Source organism: Phoxinus phoxinus (assembly GCF_949152265.1).
Source record: "Phoxinus phoxinus genome assembly, chromosome: 1".
In the NCBI taxonomy this organism is placed as follows: domain Eukaryota; kingdom Metazoa; phylum Chordata; class Actinopteri; order Cypriniformes; family Leuciscidae; genus Phoxinus; species Phoxinus phoxinus.
The window spans coordinates 23,000,075-23,025,256 of record NC_136876.1 but is presented as its reverse complement, the minus strand read 5'-3'; the positions used below and the strand labels follow the sequence as shown (position 1 = coordinate 23,025,256).

At 37.9% G+C, this 25,182-nt stretch overlaps 1 protein-coding gene across 2 annotated transcripts; it reads left to right on the top strand.

Moving 5' to 3' along the window:
* Positions 1-106: 106 nt before the first annotated feature.
* Positions 107-24,516, top strand: tlk2 (tousled-like kinase 2). Of its 2 annotated transcripts, XM_079607834.1 has the most exons (28): positions 107-354; positions 807-895; positions 1,362-1,606; positions 2,152-2,201; positions 2,289-2,349; positions 2,452-2,591; positions 4,252-4,358; positions 4,804-4,869; positions 7,786-7,868; positions 11,246-11,317; positions 13,072-13,138; positions 13,251-13,294; positions 13,420-13,518; positions 14,731-14,838; positions 14,928-15,020; positions 15,732-15,842; positions 15,948-16,084; positions 19,273-19,425; positions 19,515-19,581; positions 19,674-19,771; positions 19,927-20,008; positions 20,297-20,388; positions 20,683-20,772; positions 20,967-21,136; positions 21,242-21,377; positions 21,559-21,670; positions 21,775-21,882; positions 23,082-24,516. In XM_079607834.1, the coding sequence occupies exons 1-28, from the start codon at positions 191-193 to the stop codon at positions 23,253-23,255; spliced, it is 3,018 nt and encodes a 1,005-aa protein (XP_079463960.1). In that variant the 5' UTR covers positions 107-190; the 3' UTR covers positions 23,256-24,516. The 2 variants fall into 2 exon arrangements, with proteins under 2 accessions (XP_079463960.1, XP_079463959.1); XM_079607833.1 differs by lacking the exons at positions 107-354; positions 807-895; positions 1,362-1,606; ... (3 more) ...; positions 4,252-4,358; positions 4,804-4,869 and adding an exon at positions 6,258-6,921 and having other exon boundaries at positions 23,082-24,515.
* The last annotated feature ends 666 nt before the right edge of the window (positions 24,517-25,182 follow it).

Below are 25,182 nucleotides of genomic sequence, written 5' to 3'. Positions count from 1 at the left end.
ATTATACAATTGTTAGATGCTACATAGCACCACTGAAGTCCAAACAACTGAATCATGATGTCAACATATTGTGATAAAATAAAGTCTATGCGTAATATCTGAGAACGGTCGGTAGGTGGCGATATTTCCTGGCGAACAGCAGAACTGGGCGGAGACATTCGCACTGAACAACCATGTGCATCCGGTTCGCATGATCATGGCGGCGCCTGCTGTTGCTACTGATTCTTCCTCCGTAGAAAACATGCCAGAAACTGCTAATGGACCCACGGAAGACTTCACTGAGGCCCAGAAGCGACCGCAGTTCGGCACTCGCTTCCTCAAAGACCCGCGACAGGTGTTTCAGCACAACGCGTGGTATGTGAGACTGGCTGTCACACACACTCTCTCTCTCTCTCTCTCTCTCTCTCTCTCTCTCTCTCTCTCTCTCTCTCTCTCTCTCTCTCTCTCTCTCTCTCTCTCTCTCTCCATGAAAAAGTCATGGAAATTGATTAGAAAGTTCAAAACATGTCATATATTATATTGTGGAGTGATTAAATCAAAGGACTTATATTTTACCATTATCAGAATGCCAAATATATAATATAATGAATGTATAATATGAATGAATATATGATGTATGTAGAATGACAAAATAAAATAAAGCATTGATTATTATTACTGTAGCTTTATGTATAGCATATATAACAAAAATGTGAAATGCAAAATTATTAATAATAATACAATTATTGATAATAATTGTACAATTATGTGTCCGTCATTTGAATACACCTGATTTGTTTTCGTCCTCACTCACTGCGATGGTGTAGGGATAATGTGGAGTGGTCAGCAGAACAGGAGGAGGCTGCCCAGAAGAAAGTGCAGGAAAACTGTCAACCTCTCCCAGCAGAAAAACAAGGTATCAAACACTTAATTTATCACCCACCTAATGTTTATAATGCTTTAATGATAAAAATACAATTTAAAGATGCAAAAATACAGTTACACATAGTTACATATTTTGAATTAGCTTTTAGATTTTTTATATATTTTCGGTTTCATTTTAATTGTATGTGCTTTTGTCATTTTTAATAGTTTTAGTTTTATTTCTATTTCTATTTTATTTCAGTTTTAGTCATTTTAATATATTATCTCAAACTTATTTATTTTTAGTTGCCAAGGCAATTTCTTTTGGTTTCTTTTAAGTTTTTTAAGGTTTTATTCTGTTATATTTAATTTCAGTTTTATTACAATTTTCTAAAGCAATTTGAAATCATTTTAATTTACAATAACAACACTGTCTATATCAGCATGTGTTTGCTGCCTTGGTCACAAAGACTTGCTCAGAGGGATTTTTCTTTTCTTTGTTCACATCTCTCTTTCAGAGGAGTTTGACAGCAGGGCTAATGAGTACTGGAACGATTTCTACACCATTCACGAGAACCGCTTCTTCAAGGATCGCCACTGGCTGTTCACAGAGTTCCCTGAGCTGGCTCCTCGACCAAAGGCTCCACAGGACAGTGAGGAGATGGAAACCGCAGTTCAGTATCGGTTAAATGGTGAAGATGTTCCTTCGTCACACACAGACACTACATTTCCTGGAGCATCTGCATCCTATCGCATCTTGGAGGTGAGTTTTGTAATACAAGTAGATGCATTTAAAGGGGCCGTTCACCCAAATACCTACTAACCTCACTCCATTGACTTTCATTATATGGAATAAAGGCCTCTTCACACCAAGACCGATCATAATTATTAAAAATTATATTAAAAGCAATTACACTATTGCTGCAGTTTAGCCTGCCCTTCTGCCCCTTTAAATGCTTGAGCTTTTTAAAGCAGGATAGATCCTGATTGGCTGTGGGAAAAAAATTCTGAAAGTGATTCCAATGATATTGTTTCACAGTGCTGTTATCATTATAGCTGTGGTATGGACTCTATTTTTGTTATTATGTTTAGATCTTAATATTTAACATTATAGTTATCATACTTGGTGTGAAAGGGCCTGAAGAGTGAGCAATTACATTTTTGGGTGAACTGTTCAGTATTAAAATGAAAGCCCTGTCAGTAGATTATGCTCACTTTCACCTTTTGTGTGTGTGTGTGTGTGTGTGTGTGTGTGTGTGTGTGTGTGTGTGTGTGTGTGTGTGTGTGTGTGTGTTTGGGGGTCTGTAGGTGGGCTGTGGAGTAGGCAATACAGTCTTTCCCATCTTAAAAACCAACAAGTGAGTCCAGATATAAATCAACCAGACCTGTCCATAGTGTTTGTTACTCATGCAGATGAAATACCTTCTTTTCTATTTGCTTTACAGTGACCCAGATCTATTTGTTTATTGTTGTGATTTCTCCAGCACGGCTGTTGACCTTGTCAAAGTAAGTAACAGGAAGCTTTTAATCTTTTTTGATTAAGAAATCTGTATTTAGCGTTCATACCAGGCCTTTATTTAAACATGTTTGATTAATTTTTTTTGGCAGTCAAACCCTGAGTATGACTCGTCGCGCTGTCATGCATTCGTCCATGATATGAGTGATGCGTCTGCAGAGTATCCAATGCCAGACCGCAGTCTGGACGTCATTGTCCTCATATTTGTGTTGTCTGCCCTGCATCCACAGAAGTGAGTGTTAATGACACTGTGGCTGAGTTTAGAATTTTGACAGTAATCTATTTCTCTTGTTATATTAGTATTTCTATCCCCTCCCTCTAAAAAGGTCTTATTATTATTATTATATTTTCAGTACTAAACAGATTTTTTTTTTTTTTTCTTTAAAAAACGTAATGTACAGAATTTAACATAATTGTGAAAAGGGTCCAGTGTTCATTTGTGTATCTCTGTTGAGCAGGGTGTTAGTTTGCATTGAAGCTGATGGAATGATGTGCAGGTCTGAACATTTTTTGGAAAGGTCTTCAAAACGGTTACCGTAATTAGAATGGCTGATACCCTGCAAATGATCTTTTTCCATAAATTTAGTTATATTAGCATCATTTATTAAATTTATTCATTAAATTGCTAAATATTTATTTTAATTACAACACAGGGCTCAACCAACGCTAAGGATTTTTTCTACTGCCCAGTTGGGCCAGTGATTATAATTTTTACTTGCCCTTCCAGAATATTCAAGTTAATCGTTGTAGAGCAGTTAAATAATGTTTTGAAATGTTGAAAATACAAAACGTTAAATACTGTTATTTGGAAAAAAAAGAAAAAAAAAGAAAAGACACTTCAAGTAAGCCAGGAGGTGGCAGCAAGTCACTGTTTTATGAGTGAGTCATTGAATCATTGATTCAGCTAATTCGTTCAAAAAGCTGATTCAGTCAGTAAAGATACACCGTTGTGTGTTGCTCATAGACTCAAAACAAAAACATTGCTGTGGACATAGTTTGGAACTCTTTTCGTTGGCAGTATGAAACAGGTGATTTTTATGTCTAAAATGTAAGTCACTTAATATTAACTTGGTGTTATTTAGTGCTTTTTAAAATGGTGCTTTTCGTGTAATATTGGTTAACTGTATTAAATGACATGAATATAAAAGACATATAGGGGGATTTTTGCCCCTATCTTGAATCTGGGGTCATTCTAGATGCATTATAATAGACTAAATCATGCAGAAAAGCATACACTCTAAATGTGCACGTGCGCTAGTCTAATCTACTAACTAGACTACATCACGTAGTAGTGTATGGGTGTACTCAATGTGTGTGTTTGTTTTTGTTTTTTGTAAACAATGGGGGACATACTCGATAATGTCAGATCGTTAAATCAACAATTACGATATCATAGACGTTATATATTGCACACCCCTACACTGGCCCGATCGGGCAAGTGACAGTTTCCTCAACTGTCCCGAGCGTCGTTCACACTGGCCCCGTGCCATTGGGCAGTCCTTATATTGTCGAGCAAGTACATATCAGCTTAGATACAAAGGACTTTGAATATTGTCTTGAAGAACCACTGCTTTAAAAGCTGACGAAACTATTGGTAGATAATATGTAATTTTGATTGGTCAGTTGTGGCATTATTACCATATTTATTTGTGCATAGTGACTGTTAAATTCAGGTTTCCTACACGGTTGAGATAGTTTCGGTAGAAATGGCCACTATTTCATGTCTATTTATTTGTTCGAAATGTAACCGTGTAAAAAGTGTGCTATTGTAAGTCGGCTGACAGCAGGGCCAATATCATTATCACACAATAAACATAACAGAGTGACCTGTCGTCCTTCTTGATTGTCAACCACTTGCAGTGCATTAACTTCTTCACTTCCTTCTGTTTCAGGATGCAGAGCTCCATTAATAGATTAGCACGATTGCTGAAGCCCGGAGGAGCGTTACTATTGAGAGACTATGGTCGCTATGACATGGCACAGCTTCGTTTCAAAAAAGGTAGATGTTACATCCTTGTGAACTGAAGTCAACTTTTTTTTTTAGATAATTTCTCAAAGAAGATTTTCGGATTGCAGGAGGTTGTCTTGAGTCGTGTTCAAAACACTTGCACAGATGCAGCAAGTAGGCCTAATTGTGATAGGAGAAGAACCACCAAAATGTCAATATTGTAGCATTCCGTTACTGTAAAACATATTTTGGTCTGCACTATTTTTAATGTAATGAGACCATGATTTTTATCAGGACAAACTTTGAAGAACTTTTTTTTATCAAATTTGATTACAAAAAAAAATAAAAATTGTTTAAACTAATTTAATATTTTAAAGTATATTAAATGTTTGTCTTTATTGACTGCATCTGCCTATAAATGGCCTGTGAAGCTGATATTGCAGTAAACAACAGCAATACAACAACGGGCCTAATTGTTTGTCCTTTACTCAATCAGGGAGGTGTTTGTCTGAAAATTTCTATGTTAGAGGGGATGGGACACGCGTCTACTTTTTCACACAAGGTAAATGCATGTTTATATTGTACACTTATAAGAACCTCTATTTGATGAATAAGCTTTGGTTGCACAATATAGCATGACAAAATAATAGTGTAATATTAATCCAGCTAATAAAAGAATGGCACACATTTTACAGGGATATATTTTTTTACTTATGTCATTTTCTTCTAGATGAGCTGCATGATCTGTTCTCCAGTGCCGGCTTGGAGAAGGTGCAGAACTTGGTGGACCGGCGCTTACAGGTGAACCGAGGAAAGCAGCTGACAATGTACAGAGTCTGGTTACAGTGCAAGTATCGCAAGGTCCTGGCGCCGCCTTAGAATCAAGGTTGCTTATTTGGAGAGATGGAGAACATCGGGGCTGAACCATGAGAATGTGGTGACATGGTTGATTTAAAGATAATTGACAGGTTGGAACAACTTCAGAGATTGCGGTGCTGAAACATGCCATTAAGCGTGCTGAACGCACTGAGTGGAATGGAGACTCAATCTTATGCAGCCTTCTTGGGAATGCTGAGTTCCCATGATGCACATGAGGACCATAAACTGTTTGTGCATCATACTGACTGAGTGATGTTTTTAAGGACTTTTTTTATTTTATCTTATGAATAAACTACATGATGGTATTAAATCAAAGCATCTTTCTGATTGTCAGCTACTTTTTTCCCCTTCTGTCTTTAGTCCTTTACTGGGCACAAAGCTAAATGTGGACTGAAAGCCACAAAACTCCAATGTTGATTTCATGGGCTCTGAGGTCGATAAAACAGGATTCCCACATTCATGGAAAAAGTTTAAATATGAGGATTTTTTTTAAAATTGTGATGTCACGGAATTTGATAAAATCAGTTTTTATTTATTATAAAAAAAGGTTTTATTTATTTTGCTCTGCTCTAAATTTTTTGATTGGCCAAAGATTACACTTTGTAAGTGCAATAATTAGTTCCCAGTAATTGCAAAATGGAAAAAGTGGAAGTTCACAGTTAAATTATTAATTTACATTTATTAATTTAGCATATGATTTTATTGAAAAAATTATAGTGAAAACAATCAAATTTGTATTTACATTTTACATGGTTCACATTCATTGAGAAGTGTAATATTATACCAATGGGAGTAATCACCATTTCTGTCATTTCACCTAAATAATCACTATAATGCAGGACAATTTGAGTTACTGTCCAAGAAGTTGTTACTTTTCCTTTTCAAGTTTTATACACTTTATTTACTGTTTGAATGCAAAAGCTGGGGGAAACCATGTCTACAGTAAAGTTTACATTATATTTCTTTAATAATGCTGCATGTGCACAGCATAAAACCCTATAATAAAAATATTGGAAAAAAAACTTTATTTTTCCTTTCATTGATAAGTGTTTGCTAGTGGAAATGGGCGTGGTTGAAAGGTAGAAATGTCTTGCACAATCTCACGAGAAAATATGAGATTTAACGTACCGATTATTGTTTACATTGCACAAAATGAGAACCGAATCGATTCAGATTTCGCGAATCTGATTGGTAAAAGGATTCTTTTCGTCTTCATCAACTAATCTTTCTAAAAGGAGACGTTAGGCTGGAACGGAATTTAAAGAGCCAATTTATCATTCCAGGACTTGATCCCGGTTCGGTGCTGACCCAGAGCAGCGAAGACAAACAAGAGAAACAAAATATCTCAAAAACAACACAAGAACTAACCAACTTCGAAGCGAATCGAATAATTTTGGATGGGAAAACATTAGGTGTGGATCTGCAGCGAGGTACCACATGCCTCAGATCTGGTAGAAAATAGATATCGCAGAAGGCCAGCGGAGAAAGGCGGGTTCGGGAGATCAAGGCCTCTGAGGTCTCGCAGTCCTCGGACTACAGTAGGACGCGGAGCTGGCGTCCCCTAGCGACACAGCAGGCACCGAGCGCAGGCGAGGGTCGGGGTTTCGGCTGAGGCCTAGCCCTGAGATGTCGGGCTGAGACGGGAAGGGCGAGACGGGAGACCAGAGGAGGAGAACGGTCGAAGAAAGGAGATCTAATTAATCGGCAAGAGGGAGAAAAGACCCCGATATAACAGGTACAAAGACATATGTTGCGGTTTAAGGAGGCTAGCGGAAGAATTCGCAGGGCAATGTAGAAACAACAGACAATAGAAGCAAAACCCAGGGGTAAAGCGATACTGAGACGGTATTTAGATACTGTTTCTTTAGTTTTGATCCTTTGTGAAACCCTTTGTCCTTTAAAACATTATTTCTTCTGATTTTTATCGGTTATTTCAATCAATCGCACACATCTAATGATTGGACTAGAATGAGAACTTAACCATGCCAATTCATCAAGTAATCCTGAAATAATGTGTAATATTCTGAAACAAGATTACAAATTCAAGGGAATCCTGATAAATTGAATCTTTAAATCATATTAGACATCCAACGGGTGAGATTTAACTAAAATCTAAATCGGTGGTGGGGTGGCTCTTACGTTGTAATAGTTTGGTTGGTTAGTTAGGAAGTAGATATATAGTTTTTCATTGTGCATGTTTTCCCCTTAGCCTCCTCCTCGGATAATAATAACAGTGTATGATTTTGAACCGACTGCATTTGTTTTATAGTCGCGAACAAGACTGATTAATAAGAAACAATGTTCCTTTGCTAAATGCACTGCAGGTTATGTGTTGCATGTGGTTTGACATGTCTTAAGATCTTGCACGATCATGGTGTTTTCCCGTAGGTTATCTATAGGATAAATGGCTTTAGGTTGGGGAGTGAGTTATGACTGAATGAGTGGTGGTGGAGAGGCTGAGTCATGAATCTCAGAATGCTCTCGAAAACATGTATTGGGGACACATGACTCAAGATGTCATATACATCACTGTCCCGTCAATCTGTCAGCATCACTATGGCTACATAATGCTATGCACACTCTCTTCCTCTCTCTCCAGCCATGATGGAGGAATTGCACAGCTTGGATCCTCGCAGGCAGGAGTTGCTGGAGGCCCGTTTCACAGGAGTCGGAGTTGCCAAGGTCTGTCCGGTCTCAAACTGATATATTTCTGCCCCCATCATTCTGATCTATTTATGATAATCATTCATTCCTGCACATACCTTCCCTCTCACATTAGACCTCATCTTCTTCACTCATTCTTATGTTTTTCTTTTCTGCTTTCGTGCATTCAGTTTCAGTTACACGTTAAGTACATTTTTCCTCTTGCTTTTGCCCAGCTGTTGTTTCACTCATTTTCCGCAAAAGCTCATGTATGTCATTAGCATTTAGTCTAAGAAGGACAGCGTTTTGGACCAAAAATATATTTGATTGTCAAGGGAAGGTGGTGTCCCATTTATGATGCAGCAAAATGTTGTTGTTTTTTGTGCCAAAACACAAATGAAAACAACATTTTCGTAATTAAAGTAGGCCTGAAACGGAAGTTGCGATTAGTCTATTCTTCCCTATTGTGCCATATATCAGAGTGAAACTGCTTCTCGAACAAGAAAAAATGTAAGGCGGGTCTTGATTTTGTCCTCTTGGAATTGTTTGGATGGATGTGGTTTGCTATTGCTGTGAGGGACAGGTTGTCTAGTTCTCACGTCATCTGAGAAGAGATGTCACTGCAAGAGAGAGGGGAAATTTTTTTGGTAAAATATGAGGGCACATGAATAAAAAAATAAAAAAAAAGGTTCACAAATAAATAATTTATAGGAAATATTGCAATAAAAAAACAAGAGACTTTAAAATTTGGTTTACTGGGTGACTGAATTGGGTGTCAATTTCTCATATAATAAATTAAACCAGTTGTAGTCAAGTTCTTTAGCAACAAGCCACCCCTCAATATTTCAACCGATAGTATTTTTACTTCTACTCTAGCGTCCTTTTTGATCACAGTGAAGTGTGTCCACACTGCTGACATGTTTACCTGTATAGCTTACCCACATTGTGTGCACAAAATATCAGAGAAACTCGAATTAAACGTCTCTGTTACAGTCATTATTTCGGCCCTCCAAAACTACTTGATTACTTTATTTTTAATTCCTTTTTTTTTGCATATTTTTTTTTCGTTTTGAACATTTTGCTGAAAATTCCATGCATCACTAGTCCTATTAGTCTGCTAAGAACAGCTGTTTTTTTTTCTGAAATCTCTCTCTCTCTCTCTGTGCATCAAGAAGTAGTTATTATTGTGTATTTGAAAAGCTTGTGGACTGATCTGTCTCTGTTTTCTATTGAATCAGTCATTTTAGTATTGGGGAACCACAGAAAGACCTTGGATATCAATCTGCATTTGCAATACGTGTCTTTTACTGAGGAAAAGATTTGGATCAGTTCTGAGTAGGACAATAGGTTTGTCCGTTTTTCAGTGTAAGTTGTTCATTGGTCACTGCCAGGGCCACGAGAGTCCTCCCCACTGACTGGCCAATGCTGGATGTTGTGTGAGCGTTAGTGTGACTGTTCTTTTCTCTGCATCTGTTTGGTTTGGTGTGAGAATTTTCACCAAGTAAATGATTAAGAACAGTCAGTGTGCTGCACAGGGGTGTTTATCACTTTGTCATTGGATTGTGGAGGGTTTTAGCCTGACCTGACCAGAATGACCAGCATCTTTCTCTCTGTATCTCTCATCGCATGTTTAGCTCAGAGCAGGGAGGCTTTATTTACACAACTGTATTTGAGTTAACAAGGGCTCATTAATAACATGTATAAAAACTGAGGTAATGATTTCAAAACTCCTATGCTACTTTCTCGCTGAACTAGAGCTACACTTTTGGACTTTTTTTTTTGTTAATTTCTTCACCCCAAACATGAAACTTTTTTCAGTTTTAGATAATTAATTTACCTCTAGGTCAACAGAAAATGAGGAGCGAGAATTAGAGGCAAATTTAGGAATTATTCGTCTTAGAAATGGGGGAAAATAGAGAGGGAAACCAGGGAAAATCACAATCTCAGTTCTTTTCCACATTTTGCTGTTTGTGGATGAAAATCTGACAATTTAGCTACAGCTAAATTGATTGAAGTCATTATGAATTGCCATTTGTAACCCAATTTATTTTGTGATGGGATCAGAATTGATTGGATAATTAAAGTGTTGGTGTTGTATACGTGAAAGCTTGAAAAATATTATTTCAGGCAATTTGGGCATTTTTAACATTTTCCAGTAATGTGGCTGATATTGACCTCAAGAAAAAAGCCATTTTGATTTGAGTTGTCAAACCTACGGGTACTACCAATACCAGTCACTACTAAATAAAAAATGTCAGTACCAGAATTTCTGCAGCACAGGTAGTACAGAGGACTGAGTATATTCGGTACCCTCCAATAGATTGGTGCTTCGTGTTTAAGTGCTCTGAGTGTCAATGGTTTCTATTTACAGCTGCTTCTTTTTAAAAATATTTTTCTATACAGGCGTTAAGCATTAAAGCAAATCACGATCATATCTGTTGAGCGCATGAGCACAATGGCCTATCAGAGGTTCGAGTCAGTAAGTTAGTTAGAAAGAATCCACTTACCGTAACACTGCTGAAAACTCACAAGGTTTTGTTTTGTACGTGAGCCGCACGCTTGTGATTCCTTTCATTATAACCAACAAAGTGAACACTTAATCTAAATAAGAGATTCATTGTACAAGACAGCTTTTTTTTAATTAATATAACAGGAGTTATTGCGAGAGTGCAGAATTCATTGCTTTAGAGATTGACTGCTTTAGTGATCATAAAGGGCTCTTCTCTTGCTTTCTGTTATTACCCATTCACAATCTGAATGCAAGTTTAGTTTTTAATGCTGCGAAGTACACAGCAAAGTTTCTGGAATGACAACCGTGAACTGTATTTAACAACGTTTTTTGAGGTGCCAGCCACCACCAGCATTTTTGATAATTTTTCACAAAAGATTCATGGCCTCCAGAATATTTTGTTGTATGAATATGTGAATATGCAATCTATCAAAAGAAAGAACACCCTTTATTTTACCTGTTTTATTCTAGCTCATTGCATTCCTTTTTTTTATCAACGCTTGAATGTGGGTAAGTTTCATTAAAAAAAAAAGCAACATACCTACCGTACAACAGTGAAAACACGGAAAGGTGGAAATTTCTGTCAAGGCCGGGGAAAGAGTGAAGTGTGCGATTGAATCGGAAACAGCAATGATTAACAGGGATATAACCAATGGACAAGACAAAATAGGACACATTTTTTTAAAGTACTTGATTCAACAGTTTTTGCTTTGGTACAGAAATTGGTACCGAAGACCAACAGATTATACTGGTATTGGTGCCGACTACGAAGTGGCTTTTATGTGTTTCAGTTTCATTTTCACTGAACTACAGACTTTTATCACTGGGTTTTTTTCCTGCCTTATAAGCACTGATCTTTCCTTTTAGGAAATGCAAATCCAGTTATCCGTTGTCTTCCTCTCTACAGGGTTCTGGACACAACGAGTCATCTAACCAGAGCTTGTGTAGCGTGGGCTCCCTCAGTGACAAAGAGCTGGAGGTTAGTACACATTTTGTGCTCATGATGTGAAAAAGTCATTGAGTCTCTAAAGTATCTCTGCTTCAGTCTATGGTAGGTGGTGCAATTGTCCGCTTACGTTTCATGTTGACAGTCAGGGAGGTCCAGCTTGGTGTCCAAATGTTGTAGTTGGTGCCATGTTTAATTTATTTCACCAATAGGACAACCCAGTGCTTGTGATTCTGTTTTTTTTTTTTTTTACACCTGGATTTAGTTTTTCCTTTCTTTAATATTTGGGATCTAGATTTTGTTAATCAGTGAAATGCACAACAAAAGTGTGCAAATATTTTCAACTTAAGAAACTTTGGAAATAATGACCCTGTCTGCCATTGGGCAGGCAAACAGATTGTACGTCATTTTAATTTAGAGAAAAAAATAACAATGAATTTTAGAATGCATTTTCTCTCAAAGAACTGACTGACGTTACACCTCTAAAGTGTACAAACAACAGAAAGCAAGACTAAAGTTCCATTCACACCAGGAACAATAACTGTAAAAGTATCTTAACAATGGCATGGATAATAGCATTCTGTTCATTCTAAGTGTACTGCAGTTATGTCGTCTGTTGCTTTAAATGTTTGTGCTATTGTTCATCAGCTGGAAAAATATTTCAGAAAATTAGGGCTGCCCCCGACAAAATATTTTTCTCGTCGACTAGTCATTCATTTAAGCCTTTAGTCGACTAATCGCAGGTTTATATTAACTTAATTATTGTATATACCGGGGGCAGAGTGATGGCCTATTCCGTGCTCAAGTTCCGGCAAATCTAATGGTTTTGTCAGGAAAAAATAGCTAGGAGACATTTCAATTATTTATTAATAAACTAGTGTTTTCTGAGTCCGTGTCGATGCTGACTCTCATCTTCTCAGTATAGTGGACGTGCCTTTAGAGAAATGTACCTTTCATACAGATTACATAAGCAGAGAGTATTTGTTTTGCTCATGTCTGAGGCAAGTACCGGTAGTCTATGCTCAGTTTCGTTTCATTTTTGTGACGTGCTCCAGTTCACGGAGACAGACGACAGCAAGCGCATCCTGTTTGTTTTCTTTATTTCACAAAAGCACAAAGTTTATTTTTTTGTCAACGGAGTTTACACAAATAAGTTTCAAATGATGTATTGCTCTTATCTGTATAATGATAAATTAGTATTTTAAGTTGTTTCTGCTGTTATCAGGAAAAATGCTAGTGATCTAATGGATAATGCTATCTAGGTTAGTTAACCTTATAGTGAGCGGCCATATAAAGTTGCTGCTACTTGCACGTTTCAATATCAAATAAGCCGTATTTGAGGTCGATTGCTGGTTGGCGAACGTCTGGATTTCCTACCCGACATACTGTAATTATCACAAACACTCACCGTTAACGATCTGACCCTCACGGTCTGCGAGACTTCGCCACTTCCTGTGGAGTTTTATTTTTATTTTTCACAAACGTCCAGGTAATATGGACGACTAGTAACCATTGTTAATTTATTTATATATATATGTATACTACCGATATTGTAATTTATAATAAATAGAAAGCGAATTGAAAATTGGCAAAGTTAGACAAAGTTAGTCTTTGTATGTTGATGTCCAGTCTTTCAGGTTGTATGAGCCTCTAACATTTCAATGGAAACTTCTGGAATGAATGGGGTTGTGGAATGAGGTGATGTCATGGATTCTTGCATTAGCCTGGCAGCTTACAATGTCTGTCTCTTTCTTTCTCTCTCTCTTCTTCTCTGTCTCCCTACTCAGACCCCAGAGAAGAAATCTAATGACCAGAGAACACGTAAAAGGAAAGGAGACCCGTTTGACAACCAGAGTAAGTTGATGTGATTGATAGACCTGCTATGAGAACCAGAGCATTTGGCAATGTTACGTCTTTTAGAGTGTCCTTTCCCTTAATGACTATTGTTCTGATTTCCCCCACCCAGGCAAAGGAGGAGGGAGAGGACACAAAATTAGTGATTATTTTGAGGTAGGTGCATGTAGTTTATGCATTCTGTCATTCATTTATAACCATTAGACCCCCATTCTGGTTTGACTTCTATTTCCATGCTCTTTTCCTCTGATTTAACCTCCAAGTCATTTGTTTCTGTGTAGTTTGCAGGGGGTAGTGGTACTGGTACCAGTCCAGCACGTGGCATTCCTCCAGTGGCGCGGTCCTCTCCTCAGCACTCACTCTCCAACCCTCCTGCTGCCGTGAGTTTCTTTCTTACTACCAGACCTCTTTCTATTCATGTAGTGATTTGATATAACTATTAAAGAGGCCTAAAAATGAAAATTGAATAATTTATTCTCACTCATGTTGTTCTAAACCCGCCTAACACCGGTAACATTGACTACCCCAGCAAGCCTACCTGAGAGTTTTCTGGTCCTCCATTGAAAGTCCTGTTATCTAAAATTTAGACGATCCAAAAAGTTCATAAAGGCATTGTTTAATGACTCGTTATAAATCGGACCGTTTAATACAAGTCTTGTGAAGCGATATGATCATCTTTATATGATGAACATGTTTAACTTGCATACATAGAGCGCATCACATATGGTAAACATGGAATCATGTGTGTGTCACACACTAGAACAAACCTTATTGGTTTTCGAGCATCACATACACGCACACACACACACACACACAAACACACACGTGCTTACCATTTTGTGATGTGCTCTATCTATTCGTGTCGGATCTGTCGATCATTGTTTAGATGTAATTTAAAACTGCTCATCATATAAAGCAATCGAGACTGGCATTAAACTGTTTGATTCATATGGATTTTTTTTTACAACGTATTTATGAGATTTTGTTTACCTGGACATTCAATGGACGGACAGAAACCTCTCAGGTTTCGTTAAAAATATCTTCATTTGTGTTTTAAAGATGAACCAAAGTCTTATGGGTTTGGAACAACATGAGGGCAAGTAAATGTTGACAGAATTGTAATTTTTGGGTGTAGTATTTTAATCGATTATGTAATTTCAGCCATATATACATATTTAACTTGCATTTAGGCAGAAAAAACAACACTGAGCGATGTTCTACAACAATAAATACTATAGATTAATAAAAAATAATTAAAAAAACCTGTAAACGGTATGGATGAGAGGTCAGGGATACATATAGTGTGCATTGCAAATTGTATATTGCTGTAACTGATGCTTACTAGTAAGATAAGTTATTGCTGTAGCTGTGTACAAGCAGTTCAGAACAAGCATTATAATCAAATAAGTCATAATTATATTTGTTCATGTACTGTCACAGTAGCAGTAATTATTATAATAATCTAAATTATTATAGAGTTTTAGTGCCGATGACTGGCAAGTGCAAAGTGGCAATTTTTTTTAATCAAAGACCCTTTCTTGTTTTCTAGCTTTTTGTATTGATGGAAATAGGTTTTTGGTTTTGATTGACAGGTGCAGCAAGGAAGCCCCTCCTCCATCAGCTCAGTAACCACAGACCTCTCCCACTCCTCCTGTTCCCACAAGCCAGCCTCTACACAAACTCAGCACCGAGCCACACAGGTAACACGCACATTTCTAAAAACACGCTCACACCTACAGACACTTTCTGATCCTCACGCTAACACCCAGCTTCGGTTGTTCTTTCTCAGTCTGAGTTGACAATGGAGAAGTTGGCAGCGCTGGAGAGCAGTAAGAGTTCAGATCTGGAGAAGAAAGAGGGACGTATTGACGACCTGCTCAGGGTATGACTTTCACACACAGCATCGATATGAAAATCTGCTAGATATTTTGCCGCCCCTGTTTGAGAACAGAACCTGTGAAAACAGAGCATTGCTATTTACAATACTGTTCAAAAGTTTCAGGTCTGTTAGAATGTTGTTGTTTTTTTAAAGGAAATTAATACTTTTATTTAACAAGGGCACTTTAAAGTGATCAAAAGTGTCAGTGAAGACATTTGTAATGTTACAAAATAATTTCTATTTCAAATAATTGCTGTTCTTCCGAATCTTCTATTCATCAACAAATCATGGTTTCAACACAAATATTATACAGCACAACTGTTTTCAGAATGGATAATACTAAGAAATGTTTCTTGAGCAGCCAATCAGCATATTGGACTGATTTATGAAGAATCATGTGACACTGAAGACTTGAGTAATGATAATTCAAATATAAAAGTTTTTAAATTATAATATTTAATAATATTGCTGCTTTTACTGTATTTTTTTATTAAATAAATGCAGCCTTGAGCATCAGATACTTTTTTCAGAAAGCTGGGGGAAAAAACTGGCCCAAAACTTTTGAAAAAAGGTGTACACACAAAGTGGGATTTTATAATGAATCTATTAGCCGTGAATGCCACTGACTCAACTTGAATGAAATCTGGCTTGTATCAGGATTTAAAGTGCACTGCTGAAGAATACCGTGTTTGTTGGTGTGTTTGTGCGCTGCAGGTGAACTGTGACCTGCGCAGACAAATCGATGAGCAGCAGAAGATGCTGGAACGATGTAAAGAACGACTCAATAAATGTGTGACCATGAGTAAGAAACTGCTTATCGAAAAGGTAAATATGTGTTCAGAGAAGACATGGTGGTTAATGTCTGGTAGTGTTCTGTATGTGTTACGTTGTTATAATAATGCAATTAATAAATGATGGGTATGTTTTCAGTCCAAACAGGAGAAAATTGCCTGCAGAGAAAAGAGCATGCAGGACCGGCTACGTCTGGGCCATTTCACCACCGTACGGCACGGAGCCTCATTTACTGAGCAGTGGACAGATGGCTACGCCTTTCAGAATCTAGTCAAGTACGTGAGTTGCACATACACGTGCTCTCAAACTTCAGAGACTACGCAAATGTTGCATACATGCACACTTGACATGCGCTGACAGAATATAGTCCGTTTCACCCCACGTGTGTGTGTATAGGAGCTAGCCATAAAATACTCCTTCAGGGATGATGAATGAATGTGGTGCTTTCAGGATCTTGCTGGGTGCTGCTCATATGTACACAGACCTTCATAGCCTTCTAACATGAACTTTAGTAACCACAAAATTAGTACACACAAGTCAGTTTTACCATTTTATCTCATTGCTTTCAAAACCTCATATAGGAACATTTTTAATGTATTTTAATTTATTCACCATGAACATATCATTGGAGCTGGCATGGTGTTAAACGCCAACAAACAGACAACAACTTGGTGAACACTGTCCTTTCAGGAAAAATTCTGTCATTAATTACTCACCCATCGTTTCACTCCAAACCCGTAAGGCTTTCGTTCATCCTCGGAACACAGATTTCACTTTAAAAAAAAATTGAGTTCTCTGTCCCTCCATTGACAGCTACGCAACTACTAGTGGTGTCAACAATAATCGATTCGGCGATGCATCGCAATGCGGGATATGCACGATTCAGCATCGATGCGGCAAAGTGCCATAATCGATTATGTCACTGTTTATTTTCTGGCCTTGAGTTGGACAATAAAGTTGTGAAGTTTATTACTTCCGTGGGCATAACAACAACAACAATCAAGACGGCTGAGGCGGAGGGAGATGACCGTGATAGACGGGTAATTAAAAACGCACCCAAAGCTTGGAAAAGCATCTGGGCACATTTCGATTCTACGAAGTTAATGGGAAACTTAACAAGACGAGGCTGAACACAGGAGCGCAGCTTCGCGGCTGAGACACGAATAGACTATTATTAACTTAAAGCTTTACTCTTAAACACAAAAGGCACGTCCATTTTAATAAAAAAATGATATTTATTAAACAAACCAGATCAAGAGCAAAAACGAAATAAAGTGAATAACTGAAAAATAAAGCATAGGCTCAAAACTAATACAAACAGTGGCACTGCGCGAGTGCGCGCATTGGGCTCCAATAATATGTTCCCGTCTTCTAAAAAAAATGCTGCCGATGTCTTTGTTGACATGGTAGAAGAGGACTGACTATGAATTAAACGGTCTCTCAATTAAATAAATAATATTCAGCAAACCTTAGTAGCCTACTTTCTTCAATCTGTCTGTCTCTCTTCTCCAGTGGGTTGGGATAATCCAAAAGAAGTGAAAACAAGGGGGGTGTTCTGAAGACAGACTGTTACCTGTGAAACAGGGGTGCTCTGAAAACACCCCCATTAGCAATTAGTGCTTTCCACCTGATGAAATGAACGCGCAAAATGAATGAAATGAACGCGGCAAAACTGATGAAATGAACGCGCAAAACGAATGAAATGAACGCGGCAAAACGAATGAAATGAACGCGGCAAAACTGATGAAATGAACGCGGCAAAAAATCGACCAATCAGAATTTTGGTCAAGCCAGAACGTATCGACCAACAATCGACTAATCGATTGGGAGATTACAGCCCTAGAAAGCAGTGATTTATGTTTTCTTTTTCAGGTTTGAAAATGCCATATACAATACCCTGTACCATTCAATTTTATTTTGTTTAATGACATTTATGTCAAAGATACAGCAGTGATAATGGTAGTGATAATACACACATATAGCAGCCAATAAAATCTGTTGTTCAATATATGACTGCTTGTATTGCCTCATGACTGATGAAAAATTTGCCTTGTTGTGTGCAGTAGAATTTTGATGCATCGCAATGCATCGTAGAATCGAATTGAATCGAATCGTTACCTGGTGAATCGTAATCGAATCGAATTGTGAGGGCAGTGCCAATGCACACCCCTAGCAACTACCACTTTCAAACCCCAGAAAAGACAGTTAAGACATCATTAAAGTAATTCATGTGACTAGTGATTTAACCTCAATTTTGTAAAGCGACGAAAGTGCTTTGTTTGTGGAAAATAATTTACCACTATTTACAAAATATTAATCTCAGACTGAGATTGAGTGAATTACCTCAGGACCTAAGTAATATCTAGATTAACTGTACATATTTATTGGGTAATTATTGCAATGTATATTAATAAATAAATAAAAAGAAAGTAAATGCTAGGTTAAAATTCTGAACATAATTGTTAAAAGTATGCTAACTCTTTCATAACGATGTAGTATTGTGATTTTTTGGTTAACCCCAGACCCTTTTTTTCTTCAGATTTTCTGCACTAAAAGAGATGAAAAATAAAATAAAAAATTACAACATGCATCATTCTGAACTGACACATTAAAGGGTTACAATTATTCCATAATTTACTCACCCTGAAGCCATACTAGGTGTATTTGTCTTTCTTCTTTCAGCCAAACACAATTGGAGTTATATTATATTATAAAGCTGGGAAGAGCGAGTATATTAAGGACTGAATGGTACAAAAAAATGTGAAGCCCAAAAAAGTTCATCCATCCATCATAAAAGCATACAAACCTGTATATTTTTTTCTTCTTCTATTGAACACAAAGAAGATATTTAAAAAATGTTGGTAGTTAAACATTTGACAGTAGCCAATGACTTCCATGGTAGGAAAAAAAATATTATTTAATGGCCACCGTCAACTGTCTGGTTAGCAACGTTCTTTAAAATATTTATTTTGTGTTCAGCAGAAGAAAGAAACTCATACAGGCTTGGAATAACTTGAGGGTGAGTAACGGATGACAAAATTATTTTTGGGTGAACCATCCCTTTAACATGCATAATTAAGCACGACTAATAACTGAAGGAAATATCAATTAGCTAAATGAATTAAGCCAACTAATATGATTCATATTCTTTTGGTTTTTCTACACCATTTTCTTTTTAAAATTACAAATGTAATGAAAATGGAGTTATCGGCATGTACCAAAAATGACTCGTTTGGAAGCGGTGGTATTGGTGCATCCCTAGTATAAGATAGTAAAATCATATTAACCAAAATATTTAAGAAACAAACATGCAAAGAGTGGAGGGTTTGTAGAACTTCATGAATACTATGAAATGATATGGAAAGAAAAGCTAGGAAATTTAGTATAAAATAAAAATGTAGCCTTTGTAGCCTGAAACTACTGATCAGACTTAACTTTCTTATGCTGCTGTGTGTCTGTATAGACAACAGGAGAGAGTCAATGGGCAGAGAGAGGATATAGAGAGGCAGAGGAAACTACTGATGAAGAAGAAACCGCCCAACGCCAGTCAGACTCCTCCTCCCAACCTAGAACCCAACAAACGCAAGAGCAAGAGCAACGGCGCGGAGAACGAGATGTGAGTTTTCTTTCTGCCATCATGTTAGGCTTGAGTAGTTTAGCGATTCAACTTAATTGGATTTTGTCCTAATTTGTTTGTTCTCACAGGTTATCTTTAGCAGAATACCATGAGCAAGAAGAAATTTTTAAGCTGAGACTTGGACACTTGAAGAAGGTATTCAAATCATCACATTCATATTACAAGTGTGATTAAACTCGTGTTGTCATGGAAACGGGTTTTAATGTGTGTGTGTGTGTGTGTGGCAGGAGGAAGCGGAGATTCAAGTGGAGCTGGAACGGTTGGAGCGCGTGCGTAATCTTCACATCCGAGAGCTCAAGAGAATTCACAATGAAGATAACTCCCAGTATGCACTTTCAAAGTTTATTTCCACACTTTCGCCTTTTTGGTTTCAGTACGGGGTTTATGTTTTAGAGGGTTTTTGAGGGTTTTTCTGAGTTTAAACGGGGTCTATGGTGTATATCTAATACATCCTTGTCCAATTGTCTCTTCGACTCTCAGGTTTAAAGATCATCCCACGCTAAATGACCGTTACCTGCTCTTGCATCTGCTGGGCAGAGGAGGCTTCAGTGAGGTATATAAGGTAAGCAGATCTGTGATGGGAAATATGTATGTGAATGTGTAGTTGAGTTTAGGTCAAATCTACATATCTTCATAGCAACTAGTCATTGGGTTGACTGGAAGACTTGTCGACTAGGGCATCTTAAAGAAAAAATCATGGGCTGTTCACATAAGACGCATTCTTTGTTTCAAAAACAGCTGGAGGGAGCACAATAGAAGAAAAAAGTAGATAAATTATGCAGCTTCACTAATCGATTGGTGCTGATATTTATGTCTGACTTTCTCTTCCTGTTCTTTTTTCTTTCTCCAGGCCTTTGATTTGACTGAGCAGAGGTACGTGGCTGTGAAGATTCACCAGCTTAATAAGAACTGGAGAGATGAGAAGAAAGAGAACTATCACAAGTGAGTGCAAACACCTTTTCCAGCCTTGTTTCTTAAAAACTACTGGTTCAGCATTTGGAGCCAAATGTGCTTGTCCCAGAATGCATTCCTCTTTCTGAACCAGACTGAAATTCTGAGGCCTGATATCTAAAAATATAAAATCATATAAATCTTGACTAAAATGTATTAACTTGTATACCAATACCATTGTTCTCATTATGTTTAAAGATTCAGATATGGTCCATTATTCTGTCAAAGAAAGGTTTATTCAGCACCACTTATTAATTAAAATGGGTTGACATGAAATGTTTTTAGGCATGCCTGTCGAGAATATAGGATCCATAAAGAACTGGACCATCCCAGAATAGTCAAACTGTATGACTACTTCTCCCTAGATACCGACTCGTGAGTAAACTTGCTCTTGTCTTATTGAAATATGAATTGTCTCTGATTTGAAGCTTCTTTCAAGATAATTTTCACTAATTTGGGGTAATCAACATATTTGATTGGTGCAGTTTTGTTTTCCATTGTTAACTCCTTAAAGTGGAGAGAGTTTTACATAGATACACATAAATAGTTTTATGTGGTATTGTTTCTAGATTCTGCACTGTTCTGGAGTACTGTGAGGGGAACGATCTGGATTTCTACCTGAAGCAGCACAAGCTAATGTCAGAGAAAGAGGCCCGATCCATCATAATGCAGGTCGTCAATGCTCTCAAGTACCTAAATGAGATCCGCCCACCAATCATCCATTACGACCTCAAACCAGGTAGGACATGCGTATGACACCCACAGACCATTGAACTTCTGTTCTAGGCCAAGAATGAGAACGGCACCATTTTGATGGAGAAGTTTGATCCTTGTTTCTGTCTAGGTAACATCCTGCTGGTGAATGGCACAGCATGTGGAGAGATAAAAATCACAGACTTCGGGCTGTCCAAGATCATGGACGACGACAACTATGGGGTGGATGGCATGGAGTTGACGTCACAGGGGGCGGGGACATACTGGTGAGTGGTCTGCAATGACCAGAATTTGTGAAGTTCTTGAAGTTGGTCAACTTTTGTGGAATCTCCCTCAACACAAAGTTGACACTGTTGATTTTAAGGTAGTGTTAAGTCATTTATGGTCTAAAAGTTTGGATAAGCAGCTGAGCCCAAAATGCAAAACTCTTGCCTTACTCTGCTCTAGGTATCTTCCCCCAGAATGCTTTGTGGTTGGAAAAGAGCCACCTAAGATCTCTAACAAAGTGGATGTTTGGTCCGTTGGAGTCATCTTTTACCAGTGCCTCTATGGGAAGAAGGTAAAAGACACACTCGTACATTTTCTAATACTGGCTGCATAGTCGCTGTCCACTGAGATGTTAGTAGCTTTCTCATCTCATCATTTTCATACTTCTCCACACAGCCGTTCGGTCATAATCAGTCCCAACAGGACATCCTCCAGGAGAACACTATTCTCAAAGCCACAGAGGTGCAGTTTCCTCCCAAACCAGGAGTCTCACCTGAAGCTAAGGTACCTTTATTGACAGTTCTGTCTCTGTCTTTTCTTTCATGGTCAAGTCACATTTATTTATATTGCTCTTTTTTTACAATACAGATTGTTTCAAAGCAGCTTTACAGGGATAAACAAGAAAATACTGATCAGTAGTGCAAACAGAATTCATTTCTGCTGTAAAGCAGCTCTAAAAAGATAATAGTGCAAAGTTCAAAGTTCATCAATTATGGAGTTAGATCAATCAATCCGTAAATCAGCTCTGTGGATAACAGTGATGTAATCATCCAGCTCAGTTCAATCCAATAGTGTCAATGCAGTCAAATCAATAATATTACTGAGTATCACGTGTCCCCTACTAAACATGCTAGAGGTGACAGTGGCAAGGAACCCAAAATCCATCAGGTGACAGAATGGAGAAAAAAAACCTCGAGAAATCAGGCTTAGTCGAGGGGCCAGTTCTCCTGTGGACAAATGAGCCAACATTGTGTGAATATGATTCCAGGCAGATTGTGGATTGATTTCACTCCGAATATTTTAATCCAACTCCTTCTGCTTGGCAATCGGGATACATCACTCCAGCATTTGGTGGGAGGATGATTTGAAGCTGGCCATGGTGTGATCCCAGAGCAGAGAAGTTCAGTCCTAGGATTGTTGAAGTATCTGAGTGTCATGAATAAGGGTTACTGTTCTCCTATCAATTGCTTTTACATCCAAATTGTCCCACGAGTATATCTCCAGTGTGGTAAAAAAAATTCAATTTAGAGAGGTTTCGACTCTTCTGCATTTTACTATAATTATAAATCCTCCCTAGTTCTTTAAATTGACGTTTATTCATATTTATTGGAATAACAATTTAGTTACACTACCATGCAAAATAAAATATACATTCATAAATGAATACTTGTATTCAGCGAGGATGCATTAAATTGCTTCTTTTTTCCCCATCAATGAATCATGAAGAAAAAAAAACAAGCAGCACAATTGCCTTCAACACTGATAATAATAATATGAATAAATGTTTCTTGCAAATCAGCATTAGAATGATTTCTGTAGGATCAAGTGACACTGAAGACTAATATTTTACAGTATTGCTGTTTTTACTGTATTTTTAATCAAATGCAGCCTTTGAGCTTTAAGAAGCTTTTAAAAAAAAAAAAAAAAAAAAAATCATTTTCATGAGCATTTTCTAAAGCGAATTAATTCCTTTTCTACCTCAGGCCTTCATTCGCAGATGTTTAGTGTACCGTAAGGAGGATCGTATTGACGTTCACCAGCTGGCCAGTGATCCCTACCTCCTCCCACACATACGCAAGTCAGTGGCCGCCACTGGTAACAACAGCATGGCCGTCGCCTCCACCTCCAGCTCCTCCAACAGCAGCGCCTCAAATTGAGAGCACCGCCCATCCTCGCTTGTTATGATCGAAGGAAGGGGGTTTAAGGCATTTGCATTTTGCCCCGCCCCTCTCTGCAGTGTAGTGGGAGGGGTCTCGAACCCCTTACCTGCCAAACGAGGGAGCAGGAGGAAAGAGTAAGAGAGGGATGAAGACGAGACACATCCCCCTCCACCCTTTTTCCTCTCCCAGGCACCTGGAGGGTTGTTTTGTTTTTATAAAAAAAAATTGGGGATGGGTGGGGACTAAAAAGCGCCCCGTAGAGTGAGCCAGAGCCAGAGGAATTCAAAATAAGGGTGTATTACATGAGAAGGACCGAACTGCAATGGCTCAGACTGGTGGAAGAGACTGGTGTATGCCCTGCACCCCACAAAACACAAATACATGCATACACATGTATAGACACATTTATAACGAGGTCAGCTTGAATTTTCTTTTTTTTTTCTTGCATTACAACACCGTTGAAGGGACAAGCCCACTCATATCAATGTGCATTCAAGTGGACAATATTCCTAAAGAATTAGGAGACGCTCCCTGCTGACACAAAGCCTGTCCCGACCCATTTTCCTCGCTCTTACTTGCTATTTTTTGCCTCTGGAATGGATTTATGAACTTTTGGAAGCAATACTGTCAGTGGGTTCATTTCAACAATAGTTAACCCTAGTTTAAACGCCTTTCTGATCTCAGATCACTTAATAAATGCTGAGGCCAAATCAGCATCAGGACCTCTTAGCTCTTGTTAGCTGATTGTCTATGCTGGGATTCAGATGTTTGTACCTTGTGAGAGATGGACAGGTCTAGCCCAGTTGTTTCTCTCTGGAGGTGTGTGTCTTTGTCCTCCTCACTTCTATTCAATGACCAAAGCTGAGCTCTACCAGTAGGTGGAGCTGTTTGACTTGAGTTTATTTTTCTTTTCTTTTTTTCTTTATGCTGGTATGTCATGAATTTTAGGAAGCATATTCTTTTAGATTTAGCGACACTAACTGATACCCCCCCAAGTATGACTGAATCTAATGTTGGAAAATGAGATCCAGTTAGATTTTATTTTTCATTGATTAAAAGTGTTGTGCCTCACATAGAAACATACAGACTCAAATGCGTTCAAAAATGACAGTCATATATGTTTAGGTCTGGTGATGCGTTTAATTGCCTGATCCTGTTTTACTGTTTGTGGGAAAGAACTCTCTAGCGGGGGCGGAGCTAGTTTAGGGGTACAGGGCAGAACTCGGAGCGATCATTAAATACTATTGGTTATCAATGTATTGTTGTCTGCTTTATTTGTCTTCTACTTTGCTCTCTGTTCACAGATACGGTCTAAAAAGATTTAATTCTGCCAGTTCACTAAATCAGTGTTCTAATAGTTAAAGGGATAGTTCACCCCACATTTTTGTCATCATTTATGTCAGGCAGTTTTAGTCTAAAAAACTTTTTCCAAAATTTGTTTCAATTGTCTTTATATACCAATACATATAGCTCAAGTTGTTCAAAACCTGCATGAGTTACCCACATTTTTTCTAAATATCATCTTGTGTTCAGCAAAGGAACGAAACTCATGCAAGTTTGGAACAACTTGAGGCTGAGTAAATGATGACAATTTTGGGGTGAACTATCCCTTTAACTATTAGAACACTAATATAGTGAACTGGCAGAATCAAGAATTTTCATGTATGAATCACTTTTTTTTATTGCCAGTGTGTAAACAGCTTGTAACAAAACTTAACCTAGGAATTTGGGGGAAGGTCTTGTTTTTTTTGTCTATGAAAGCCTGTAGAGTAGACTGATTTTTATGTGAAGGACTTTGCAGGGAAAATCAAAAAGGATGTGACTTTTACACACGCTCCTGAGAGCCTCTCTTACGTTCTATGACACATGAAATGAATGCTTACAATCTTCAGGATAATGGCGAAAGAGCTGTTTTGTACTATAA